This window comes from Ahaetulla prasina, chromosome 4 (genome assembly GCF_028640845.1).
Source record: "Ahaetulla prasina isolate Xishuangbanna chromosome 4, ASM2864084v1, whole genome shotgun sequence".
NCBI classification, from domain to species: Eukaryota; Metazoa; Chordata; class Lepidosauria; order Squamata; family Colubridae; genus Ahaetulla; species Ahaetulla prasina.
This window is the reverse complement of record NC_080542.1, coordinates 29969345-29982385: the sequence shown is the minus strand read 5'-3', so window position 1 is coordinate 29982385 and position 13041 is coordinate 29969345. Positions and strand designations below refer to the sequence as shown.

The window sequence follows — 13041 nt, the reverse complement described above, 5'->3', positions numbered from 1 at the left end:
ATGTGTATTATATAACTATATCTTTCCAAATGCAGATTCTCATTTCACTGCTGAATCTGCCTTGCTTCAACATAACAGACACTATTCAAATTCCAATGTTCAAAAATTTTGGAGCCAAATGTAACAAACATGTTTCTGAGTAGCAGTTTTGCAGAAACCTCATTAACTGATTAGCAGTTATTTCCTCCTGTATTTATCAAATGGAATGATTATGATTAATTCAGCTCTTGCCAATTCCCTGTAGAGATTTAACATTTGTCTAACATTTAGATTACTGAAACAGATAGTAAATTTTCTATATATAACCCTTGCAATTATTCTGAGTTATAAATATTATTATATACCTGCCAGGTAGGACTATACCTTAACAAAATACCTTTTCTTAAAAGTAATTTGTTCTTTCAGGAAATTAACTATATTCAAGTATTATCAGTAATGCCTAACTGTGCAAACATTGGAATATTTGCAAAAAAGATGATGATTTTAGTGCTTCTGCCTCATACAGTATGCAAAGGAAATGCAGAGAGCTGCACTGTAATTGAACCAATTCCTATTCTGCACAAATATTATCAGTCAGGTAATTTCATCATTGGTGGCATTATTCCTCAAATCCTTAGGCCATATAATCCAATAGACTTCAGTGACCATCCTCATCATGCCATGATTGATGACCTAATGTAAGTAATTAGGGTTTTTCCCCCTGATATCTCCTATTTAAGGCCACAGGCTAATCTAGATCTAATAGAATTATTATAAATCATATATTTACTTATAGTAAACCATTCAGCATTCTTTAATCCTCATTCCATAGGAGTAAAATTAAAAGGTTATTATAACAACCCTGAACCATGGTTCAAATTTAGCGTAAAAACTAAAAACTAAAACTACCAGTAATCAACTTTAAGAATTTAAAGGAGGAACACTAGAATCTTTTCATGTCCTGGAACAGAAGATTTAACACAAAAATAATTATTCCATATAATATATTGATATGACTTTATGAAGTCACCATAATGTTTACAGTATTTTTTCCTAATATTCTGTATTATTTTATAAATTTATAAACTATTTTTCTTATAAATTAATTTTATCCATTTGAAATATTGTCAAATCATTAAATTAATCAAATTATCCCTTCTGTTAACATTTTGTTAACTATCTTATTTTGCTTATATTCCTCACTTGTCTCTGTTGTATAGAAGCACATCGTCATGACATTGTCTTCTTCCTTTACAGTTAACTCATAATAAGACTAAATACAAGAAAACAATAGCTTTATAATTATTTATGTGTAGTGTAAATTGAAGCCATACTTTTTATTAAACCTTCTTGGCAGGGTCATTCGTCAAGATTCCCAGTAATACTGTAATTATAATTGTTCGTTGCAAAATATGGATTTAATTTTTTTACTTTTAAACCATCATTAGACATTTATTTTATTTTTAATTGTTGGTTGCAAGGAGAGTTTTTAGAATTGAACTCTTGATTGGTGTTAAGTGTACTGATTTATACCCAATTAAAAGTTGGGCAGAAATGGACATTCTTATTGTCTAGGGATAATTTTAGTACCCACACTTATATATACAATATTTGGTTAAATCATTTTACTTATTAATTTTTTTACCAATGAAAAGCTGTTCTTTTTGGATTATAAAATGTAGTTAACGCAATAGAAAATATTATGTGATATTCTTTAAGAACTGCTAAGAATGTCCTATAAAGACTAATTTATTTATTTATTTATTTATTTTATTTTTCAAATTTATATACCGCCCTATCTCCCTAAGGACTCAGGGCGGTTCACAGGCAGTTAAAATACATATAAATACAGATTAAAAAACAATTAAAAAACTTATTCTATTGCCCCAAATTTAAAATAGTATAAATAATAAAAACCCCTTAAAACCCATAACTTTAAAATCTAATCCAGACAATTATGATTGTCTTTGTCTTTGGGTCAGCAGACAAAGTTTTTTATTATCTTATTTTTTAGTTTGAATTCTTAGCTGTGTCTAATTAACTCTAGCAATGACTGCTTGTCAAAGAGACATATGTTCTCCTTGAAGGTATTATCAATATTTAGAATTAATCAAGAACTCTCCATACTTCACACATGGCAGGTAGCCAAAATCATTCTTATGTAATGCAATGCAATAAATTCATGCTTAATCTGAAATAATGGTTTACTGTTCTATGCTACTTGTTCAAACATTCTCTTTATTACCTGTCTGTCAAAACTGTTACATTATTTATGGTACATATACTTCTATTGTTAATGAAAACTCTGTGCTTTGTTAATATTTGTATAGCAGTAAATTCTGAATATGTATATTTTTGAGATTGCTGTTATTGTTTTAGTCTCATTAAAACTATGCTTATTTATTTGATAAAGTTAAAAAAAGATTTTCTATTCATACTAATAACTGTATAAAAGTTAAGTTTTAAGGATTCAACTATATAATACAAAAATATTAATATCATTTTTAATATGTTAGAATTTCTAAATACCGACTTGCTTTTTCTTTCTTTCTTTTTTTAAGTTGTCTTTTTGCCATTCTATTAAATACACAGGGAATAAATTTATTCAGATTAAAATAGTTTTATCTTCTAGTGGAGTGCCAGCATTTATCATTCTCCCCTCCCTCAGAATTTTCTATTTGTAAATTAATCTATTTATTTTAAAATGTTTTTAGAGCAATTATCCTCAGGGTACTCTCAATTGGAGAAGGTAAAAGTTTCCAAGTAAGTAAGCAATGAATCATGTTGCTGTATCACACCTTGCCTGCATATTATTATTAGGAAAAAATCCAATAATTGATTTAGTGTATGAAAAGATTTACCCTTGATCATAATAGCTATTACTACCTTGCTTTATTTTCTGGGAACTGTAGAAGACTGCAGTTGGAACAAAGAGAACTTTTTTCTAAGTTGTGTATAACTCTAAAGTACTCCTTACTGCTTATTCTTTTCTCTGATAATACACTGTCTTTGCCTTTTTTCTAGTATTTTAAGAATAGCTTATTCTTGTGTGACTTTGGTTACTCCTGGTAGTTTTTGCCTCTGTCCTTTATATCCTTTGTTAATCCATTCACAGATACATTATGTTAAGTCTGCATTTTATTGAAGGCTGCACTCTGAAAACCATAACTTCTGACCAGAGCAAATGCAACCCAATCCAATCCACTATGTAGAATTTCCAGGTGATATGATGTATCTCTGTTTTTTGCAGTGTACTGACTAAAAATTATCAGCATATGCTGGCCTTAATATTTGCTGTAAAGGAGATAAATGAACATCCACAGATCTTGCCTAATTCTACATTAGGTTTCAACATTTATGATAGCTATTATGAAGCGAAATGGACATATCACAGTGCAATGGAACTTCTCTCCACACAGAAAAGATTTATTCCCAATTACAGGTGTGACAGCCAGAATAATCTGGTAGTTATCATTGAAGGGCTTGATATTGATGTCTCACTTCCTATAGCAAATATTCTGAGTATCTACAAGGTTCCACAGGTTGGTTTATTTATTATTTATTTATTTATTTATTATTTAGATTTTTATACCACCCTTTTCCCGAAGGACTCAGGGCGGTGTACAGCCAGATTAAAACAGTGCAATATAAAAATTAAAACAACAGTTTAAAATAACATATTATATAATTGGCCAAAAATTAAAACCGTCAAATTTGACCCAAGAATAAAATACCCCAGTTGAATGCTTGTTATAATTTCTTTTATTTTTCTAGATCAGCGTTCACCAACTGATGGTCCGTGGACCACTAATGGTCTGGGAGAAAATTTTGGTGGTCCACAGAAAAATTATTTGCATTTTTTATATTACACTAAATCAGGGTTCCTCTGACTACAGCCCTGGGACAGATAAGTGCAATGAACATTTGTGTTGCTGCAGTGAATCTCCCCTTTTGGGGTCTTTTTGTGTGGGTTGGAGGAAGACAGAAATTCCGACTTGGGGTCTGCTTCGGCTTTGGGCAAAGGTTGGAGGGAAGTGCCGCTGGTGACAAAGAGCCAGAGGGCCTTGTTCCAGTGGGACTGCATCATGGCCTGTACCTGGCTGATCATCTCAGCCCGCTGAGCCTCCAGGTGCCTGTACCTGGCCTTGCACTCCCGAAGGTCTTCCCTCTGCTTGGAAAGCCTATGCTTGTAGTCCTCAGTGAGGTGCTTCTACTGAGCCTCCTTCTTGGTCAGATCCAATTTGAACTGAACTGTTTTACCAACTCTTTCTTGTGGTGGCTGCTTAGCTTCAACAACTGCTTCCTGTTGGGGCACAAAGGAGCCTGGGCAGGGAGGCAAGGAGTGGCTGGGAGGGGAGGGGTTAGTAGAGGCTAGTGAAGTGCCCCTTGACGTGAGTGACCTCAATTTGGCCATGCCCACCCAGTCACATGATCACCTAGCCATGCCCACCCAGCCGGTCATTAGGTAGATCATATTAGTGGTCCGTGGGATTTAAAATTATGAATTTAGTGGTCCCTGAGTTCCAAAAGATTGGTGACCCCTTTTCTAGATTCATTTGAATTCAAAAAAAGTGTGTACTTGAGATAAATAGGGAATTTAATTACTTTTAAAAATAATATAAAAATAATTGAATCAGTTCATTTTCTGGACTTACAGGAGACACATTCTTAGCTGCATGAATACCTTTCTAGGAATCAGGAAGTCGGATGAGGTTCTGAAAAATTGAATTCTTGCTTATAATATTTTATTTATCTGCCATAATTCAAAAATAAGATGTTTTTGCTTCAGTTGTTTAACAGGGTTTCTTCAAGAGAAGTCATATAATGTTATGCTCCTTTATTCAGCTCTTCTAGCAGTGCCACTTCTCTTCAGTGAGCTTATAAAGGAGATTTATTTTCATGTCAAATTTTCAGTTTTTCAATGTCTAAGAGGTATACGCCACATATACAAATATATTTAAAAAAAACATATTATTTTTAAAATGTGGTCTGGTTTTTGTTTTTTTTTGAACTGGAGAAATATTGTTAGGAAAAATATACTGTTCATTATATCTTATTCTCAGAATAAATATTACAGTGTCGTCTCTGACAGTGATGAGAGTGTAATGCTTACACTAATTGTAAATATTATCCTGATTGTTTAAACTTTCCAAATGACCAACTTTTTCTTTCCTTCATCTGAGTTCTTTGATTAGGAATATATATAAAAGTATATTTTTCAGAAGGATGATAGCTATTTCCTTGGAAACCAAACTATACAAATTTTGTCACAAATACTAAAGGTTTGCTTTAGATTTATGAATTTGCTGTAACTTTTTAGTAAAATACAACTTGTGTAATATAATGATCATGAAAGCTCCATTATGAATAGGTAGACTACTAATCTGAACCCAACTGTTTGCCAGTATATATTTGCCCAGATATCAGGGTATTAAATTATCTCAGATTTGAGATTTGATTTTAAGATTTGATCTTAATCAAAAATCAAACAAAAGTCCTATGTGAATAAATACCTTACTCTTAATAATGAATAATAAACTATTTAAATATCCTAGTCCATAATAAGCATAGCCATGTAATAAGCAACTAATATTTGTTCTAGCCAGGCCAACAGAAAATTTTAAGAAATAGGGTAACTTTTTAATAATCCAAATATAGCCAGCAAGAGATTTCCTCATCCCAACTAAATACTTTCATTTGAAGACATATTATATCAATGTTTTTTCAACTTTAACAACTGCATGTAGACTTCAGCCCCCAGAATTTTGCAGCATTCTTGTTCTATCTAATATTTATTAGTTCCATTGAGTTCATAATGTGCAAACACTACTCCTCTTCAGATTTTCTGGTTAAATTCAAATTCAAAGAAATTAACTATTGTTATTATTGGATGTATGTTTTTTCTGTTTTGTATTCCTGTTTTTTATTTTATTCCTATTGATAAAACATTGTGTGTCTGTGTGTGTGTGTGTATGAATGAAAAAGAAAAAAAGAAATTACAGAAGAATATTACCCTATACCAGTGTCAACACCCATTGTGTGACTGCTGGAAGAGATCTCGCATGCAATTTAAATTAAATCTGTTGCTGTAGATGGAAATCTTAAAATCATAAAATAAGCAAATACATACTCTAAATCCATCTCTCTCCCTCTGTCTCTCCATCTCTCTCTCTCTCTCTCTCTCTGTCTTTATCTTCCCCCTTCTCATCTTCATGTATGGTTGTATAGTTCACATATGCATCCACTGCAGTGATGATGAATAATCAAAGAGAATCACTTCCTTTCTTTCGGATGATTCCAAATGAAATTTTGCAGTATAAGGGTATTCTTCAGTTACTTCTGCATTTCAAATGGATATGGGTTGGAATCTTGGCAATAAACGATGACAATGGAGATAGGTTTGTGCAGAGAATTCTTGCAGGATTTCCTATGAATGGTATCTGTTTTGACTTCATAAAAAGAATCAATATTCCTTTCCTTGATGATTATATTAGTTCAGTTAGTGAAATGATTGAAACTATTGACAAAATTAAGAGCAGTGAAGCCAATGTGTTGGTTCTATATGGAGAAACTCGAACAATGATATATTGGAGATGGATGTTTCGACTATTTGAGGTAAAAGGCAAGGTATGGATTATGTCAGCCCAGACTGATCTCTTCTCCTTACCTTATCAAAGAGAATGGGACATTAAATTCATCAATGGAGCACTGTCTTTCACTGTTAAATCATGCAAACTTCCAGATTTCCAACATTTTTTTCAAAGCAGAAAACCTTCCAACTCAAAGGGAGACCATTTTCTCCTAGCATTTTGGGAACAAGCATTTTCCTGTAAATTTTCAAATTCCCATGCAACTGGGGGCATCTGCATGGGAGAAGAGAAGCTTGAGGATCTTCCTGGTACAGTTTCTGAAATGTTCATGATGGGACCTAGTTACAGCATCTACAATGCTGTTTATGCTATGGCTCATGCACTTCATTTGCTACAGAAATCCAAATCCAGATATGAATCAATGACAGTTGGGCAAAGATGGAAGCTTCAAAATCAGCCATGGCAGGTGACTGCTGATAAATTAAATTAAATGTGATATACTTATGAATGCAATAATAGAATTCTATTCTATTCTATTAGGGGCCATAATAGCTCAGGCTGTTAGAAGCCTGTTATTAGAACACAGTAGCCTGCAATTACTGCAGGTTCAAGCCCGGCCCAAGGTTGACTCAGCCTTCCATCCTTTATAAGGTAGGTAAAATGAGGACCCAGATTGTTGGGGGGGCAATAAGTTAACTTTGTAAATATACAAATAGAATGAGACTATTGCTTTATACATTGTAAGCCACTCTGAGTCTTCGGAGAAGGGCGGGCTATAAATGTAAATAAATAAATAAAAATTCTATCAATGCAGAAGACACATGTAGTCTCTATGTTATATTGTAGGCCTGTACACATTTACCGGGAACTTTTAGACCCATTAGAAAAATTACATGAATAGATATACTATTTTTAATGCCATTCATTGATGTATGAACTATTTAATAGTTTGCCAGCTTTTATTTTTATGTATATACTGTAAATATATGCATATTCAAATAATGTCATTCCCAAATTTCAGGATTCTGAAAAGGACATATTCTATAAAATAATTTTTAGATTATTATAATATGACATTTATCTTAGTGACAAAAACAAAATACTTCATGCACCACACTGGAGATTGAGCTTGATAATCAGAAAGGGTATTTTATTCTATGATGCAATAAATAATGCAGCTGATCTTCCTTTTCTTTAAGTTTCATCGATTGCTCAGGGGGTTTTCATTCAACAATAGCGGTGGAGACAAAATTTCATTTGATCACAATGGAGAATTAATAGTTGGGTTTGATATTATGAATTGGGTCACATTTTCAAATCAAACATTTCTTAAAGTGAAGGTTGGAAAAATGAATTATATGTCCACATCAAAACAAGAGTTCAGCATTAATAACCATGCAATCACTTGGCATGACATTTTCAACCAGGTAAGTAATGATAATATCCAATTTAACATTGAATTGAGGTGCAGAAATTACTGCTTTGTATACTGTAATTATAGTAGTTATAATATTAGAATATAAATTTGAAAATACATAATTTAAAAGTAATATTCTAATATTATATGGGCACTTAAAATTTCACAACTATCAAATTTAAAATGCTTTTAAAAAGAATGTAATCACCTCATTTTAGAAAAATAGCATTTAAACTTAGGACAATCTCTTGTCCTTGGCTACATGTTAATAATTGAATTTAAAAAGTACAGTATATCTCAAGAACAAAAAGCAGATTTTTATTAGTAATGTTTTGATAATAATCTAACAGTAGGTTAATTCCAAAATAAGTTATATAATTTTCCCTGAATTGGATTGATGGTTCAAGCCATCAACAACTCAGTTTATAATTCTCCAAACCAAACATAGGAAATCTGTAACCCTCCTGATATTGCAGAACTATATCCACCTAGTAGAAACAGCCAGCATAAGTTAATGAGAATGATATTGAAATTGTAATTTGGCAACATATGCCTGGTCATAGACAGTCCATTATATTTTTCACTCTTCTACATAATATCCTAAAGCATTTGTCTTTCTTTTCTACCATATTATGCCTTTGACTTAGGTTAGATCTGTTATTCAGGTTGATGTTATGTGACATCTCAGAATATAGAGGGTTAGTTCTGGAATAAAAAGAACAAAAAAGAAAAACATATATTATGCATTTAGGATGAAAAAACAGAATTGCTGTACCATCTGGGATTATCATGATTAGGAAATAATGATATAATATCACTATTCCTCATTTTTTCTTCTTCCACTCTTTGGTTTTCTCAACCATCCTTATGACTAAATATATTTCACAATCTTATTCTAAATATAGATAGAAATCTGTTCTGAAGCAACCTCCTTTTCCAGAATTCATCCTATAATGGTTAATGATCTAGAAATAAGGATGAAGTAGGAATTCTATCTACCCATGGAAAAGGGGAATCTGAAAGATGGGTTTTAGAGAATAGAACACTTTATTTGGCCAAATGTGATTAGACAGACAAGAAATTTGTCTCTGGTGCAGAAGCTCTCAGTGGAAATGCACAGAATCATCATCATCATCTTCATCATCATCATCATCATCATCATCATCATCATCATCATCACCACCACCACCACAATAGGAGTTGATAATAAAGTAGATAATAAGAAGGATAATAAATATAATAATAATACAGCCATATTATATGGGTAAATATATTGTACATAGACAGTACTGTGAGAATTAGATGTCTCTGTGTCTAGTTGTTTTGACATGCATTGCCCTACAGCTCTTCCAAAGAGAAGGATTGAAACAGTTTATGTCCAAGATGTCAGGGTCTGTAGATATTTTCTCAGCCCTCCTTCTGACTGGTGCAATATACAGGTCTTCAATGGAAGACAGGCTGGTTGCAATTAGCCATAGAACTTAGACTTATAGTGCTTTACATACCTCTCTATGCAGTTTACAGAGTCAGCATATTTCCCTCAACAATCTGGGTTCTCATTTTTCAAACTTGGAAGGATGGAAGGTTGAGCCAACATTGAGCAGATCAGAATCAAACCCTTGGCAGTGAATAGTGAGTTAGCCTGCAATATGGCATTCTAATCACTGCACCACCAGGACTCAGCTGGTATTTGTTCTTTCTGCATTCCTAACTATTTATTGGAGTCTATATCTGTCCTGTTTGGTTCCTGTACCAAATCAGACAGTTATAGAAGTACATATGACAGAAAAACTGATCAACAGCTCCTGAGGCAGTCTGATCTTCCTGAATTGATGAAGGAAGAACATACCTTCTTGTGCCTTTTTAATAATGGTTCTAATGTTAGGTGTCCATTTCAAGTCCTGAGAGATTACAGAACCCAAAACCTGAAGGGCTCTACTCTGATACTATGCTGTCAAATATAGTAAGAGGTGGTAGAATAAAGGGGATCCTCCTACAATCCACACTCATCTCTACCATTTTAAGCATGTTCATCACAGATTGTTCCAGCTGTACCCAGAACCAATTATTTAAGATAGTTTCAGAGATGAGATAGATTAGAAGATCTTCTAATCTATCTCATCTCTGAAACTATCTTAAATAATTGAGGACCCAGATTGTTGGGGGCAATAATCAGCCCTGCTTGATGAAAAAAGAAAGTTTTGAGCTCGCATTTAAAGGTCTGAAGATCAGGGAGAAGGTGTAGCCCCATGGGTAATTCATTCCCAGGGCCAGAGCCCCCACAGAGAACGCTCTTCCCCTGGGGGCCGCCAACCGACATTGTCTGGCCGATGGCACCCTAAGGAGGCCCTCCCTGTGAGAGCGCACCGGACGGTGGGAGGCTGTTGGCGGCAGCAGGCAGTCCCGTAAGTAATATAAATTATTTTATATGATTATTAGTAGATGATCTGCAAAAACACTTCTACCCAACTATCATCGGAAAATAGTCAATATACTGGTGTTTCATTTATATAGACATTGCCTCTCTCAGTTTGCAATAACAATTGTCAGATGGGCTATAGACGAAAAAGTCTTGAAGGAAAGCCATTTTGCTGCTATCATTGCAATCGATGTCCTGAAGGGAAAATTTCCAACAGGAAAGGTATGACACATATTGTTTTGCTGAATGCAGATAAAACAATGTTTATAGTATCTTAGGTTCTGCTTCACAGAATTTTATATGAGTGAAATTAAGTATTTTTTATTCTACTGCAATCATTGCCATACATACCTTATTCAACAGTAATGCCCTATAGCCACATTGCTATGCTAGAAAATGTTATGGATACTAATTTCTAATCTATCCTTCCAAATACAGTAAGAACATTATTACATACCAAAAAGAACTATTTAACAAAAGTTGCTGTCAGAGAAGCATATAAGGCATTGGCAGGAAGTTGGTACGTTCAGAGATCAAATGCCAAATTTATTTCAGGCCACTTCAGGTTGCTAATAAGAAAAAGAAGACAGCAAAGGTCAAATGCAGTCAAGAAATAATAATTATTGTCAGGCAGACAAATTTTAACCCAAGCAAACCTGCTTCCACAGTCCATTTAGCAGAGCTTTACATAACTTTTTCAAAATCTACAAAAATATTAATCTTAATGGACATCAACCTTTCAAAGCAAGAACTTAACCCTAGTGGATATTACTTAATCTTTACCCAACAGAGGCGAGCAAGGGGGAAGGAAATTTGAAGACAAATGATTTATTAAGTAGTTGGAAAATGTTATATTCTCTAATTTATACAATATAAATAGTTTTTTTAGATTGTTGTACACTTCCCAGAATAATTTCTGACAGGGCAGTCATAGAAATTAGACACACAAACAAACTAACAAACATATTCTTTCTTTTTCAGATATGGATGACTGCTTTAAATGCAAAAAAGATCAATATGCAAACAAAGATCAGTATTTATGTCTTCCTAAAGTCAGTACTTATCTATCTTATGGAGACCCTTTGGGAATAAGTTTAGCTTTGTCTGTTACTGCTTTTGCTGTCCTCACAGCTCTGGTGCTTGGAATTTTTATGAAGCATCACAATACTCCTATTGTCAAAGCCAACAACCGAGATCTCACTTATATTCTCCTCATCTCTCTCCTTCTTTGCTTCCTTTGTTGTTTGTTGTTTATTGGCCAACCCACAAAAGTAACATGTCCCCTACGACAAATGAGTTTTGGAATCATCTTCTCAGTGGCGGTTTCTTGCATGTTAGCAAAAACCATCATAGTGGTTCTGGCTTTCATGGCCACCAAGCCAGGAAACAGCATGAGAAAATGGATGAAGAAAAGTCTGGGAAGTTCCATTGTACTTTCCTGCTCCTTGATTCAAACATGTATTTGTTCCATATGGCTTGCAACCTCCCCTCCATTCTCAGATGTTGACATGCATTCAGAAGTTGAATATATAATACTGGAATGCAACGAAGGCTCTTTGGTTATGTTCTATTGTGTCCTAAGCTATATGGGTTTCCTAGCTATTGTAAGTTTCACTATAGCTTTCTTTGCCAGAAACTTACCAGATAGTTTCAATGAAGCCAAATTCATCACTTTCAGCATGTTAGTCTTTTGTAGTGTATGGTTATCCTTTATTCCAGCTTATTTAAGTTCCAAGGGGAAATACACAGTAGCTGTGGAGATCTTCTCAATCTTAGCCTCTACTGTTGGGTTGTTGGGTTGTATTTTTTTCCCTAAATGCTTCATAATTTTATTGAAACCTCAATTAAATAACAAAGATCAGTTAATAAGACGAATAACATAATTTGTATGCATTTGTATATTTTACAACTTTGATTTGTATTAGGGGTATATAGGTTAATTTTAATCCAGTTTCCAGTTTGTCAATTCAAATTTGGCAATTATTTAATTATTTATTAAATTGACTTAGCACTTCTTCTTCGAGTTCCTTAATTGCATGTTACACAGATGACACTATCTGATAGTGAAAAATGTGAAGTATTAAAGATCAGATGACACAGTAAAATAATGGGATTAAAATTAAGCATAATATTAATGACAACAATAGAACAACTGGCCTTAGAATTGACAGTAAAACATTGGGTAACTTCTGTCTTTTAGATCAGCTATCAACAGTAAAGAAGCAAATAATCAAGAACTATTCTACAGACTAGTACTTGGTACAGCTGCCATAAAGACTTGGAAAAGATATTCAAGTACTGTAATGCATCTATATCTACAAAGATCAGAATTATGCAAGCTGTGGTATTACCTGTAACAGTCTATGGAAGTAAAATTTGGGATTTAAAGAAACAGAACAGAAATGTATTGATGCCTTGGAACTTTGGTGTTGGAGGAGATTCCTGAGACTATCATGATATCCAAAAATACAGTTTAATGATCCATTTAAAGATGATCCACCTAAAATTTTCACTTGAGGCACAAATAACTAAGTTTAAATTATCCTACTTCAAACACATTATGCGAGGACCCAGCTTGTTGGAATAGGGTCTAATGCTGGGAAAGAAGGAAGGGAAAAAAAGAACAATCAGCAGCA

At 33.5% G+C, this 13041-nt stretch overlaps 1 protein-coding gene across 1 annotated transcript; it reads left to right on the top strand.

The window, feature by feature from the left end:
• Positions 1-435: 435 nt before the first annotated feature.
• On the top strand, positions 436-12288 carry LOC131198138 (vomeronasal type-2 receptor 26-like). The gene is made up of 7 exons (XM_058182643.1): positions 436-677; positions 3230-3521; positions 6208-6996; positions 7027-7035; positions 7769-7996; positions 10501-10627; positions 11387-12288. The coding sequence occupies exons 1-7, from the start codon at positions 436-438 to the stop codon at positions 12286-12288; spliced, it is 2589 nt and encodes an 862-aa protein (XP_058038626.1).
• Positions 12289-13041: the final 753 nt, after the last annotated feature.

Excerpts from the sequence above, each read along its gene's own strand:
- LOC131198138 (XM_058182643.1), top strand. The coding sequence starts at position 436 with ATGCCTAACTGTGCAAACATTGGAATATTTGCAAAAAAGATGATGATT. Across the intron at positions 678-3,229 it reads GCCATGATTGATGACCTAAT|TGTACTGACTAAAAATTATC; the intron begins GTAAGTAATTAG and ends TGTTTTTTGCAG. Across the intron at positions 7,997-10,500 it reads GGCATGACATTTTCAACCAG|ACATTGCCTCTCTCAGTTTG; the intron begins GTAAGTAATGAT and ends TCATTTATATAG.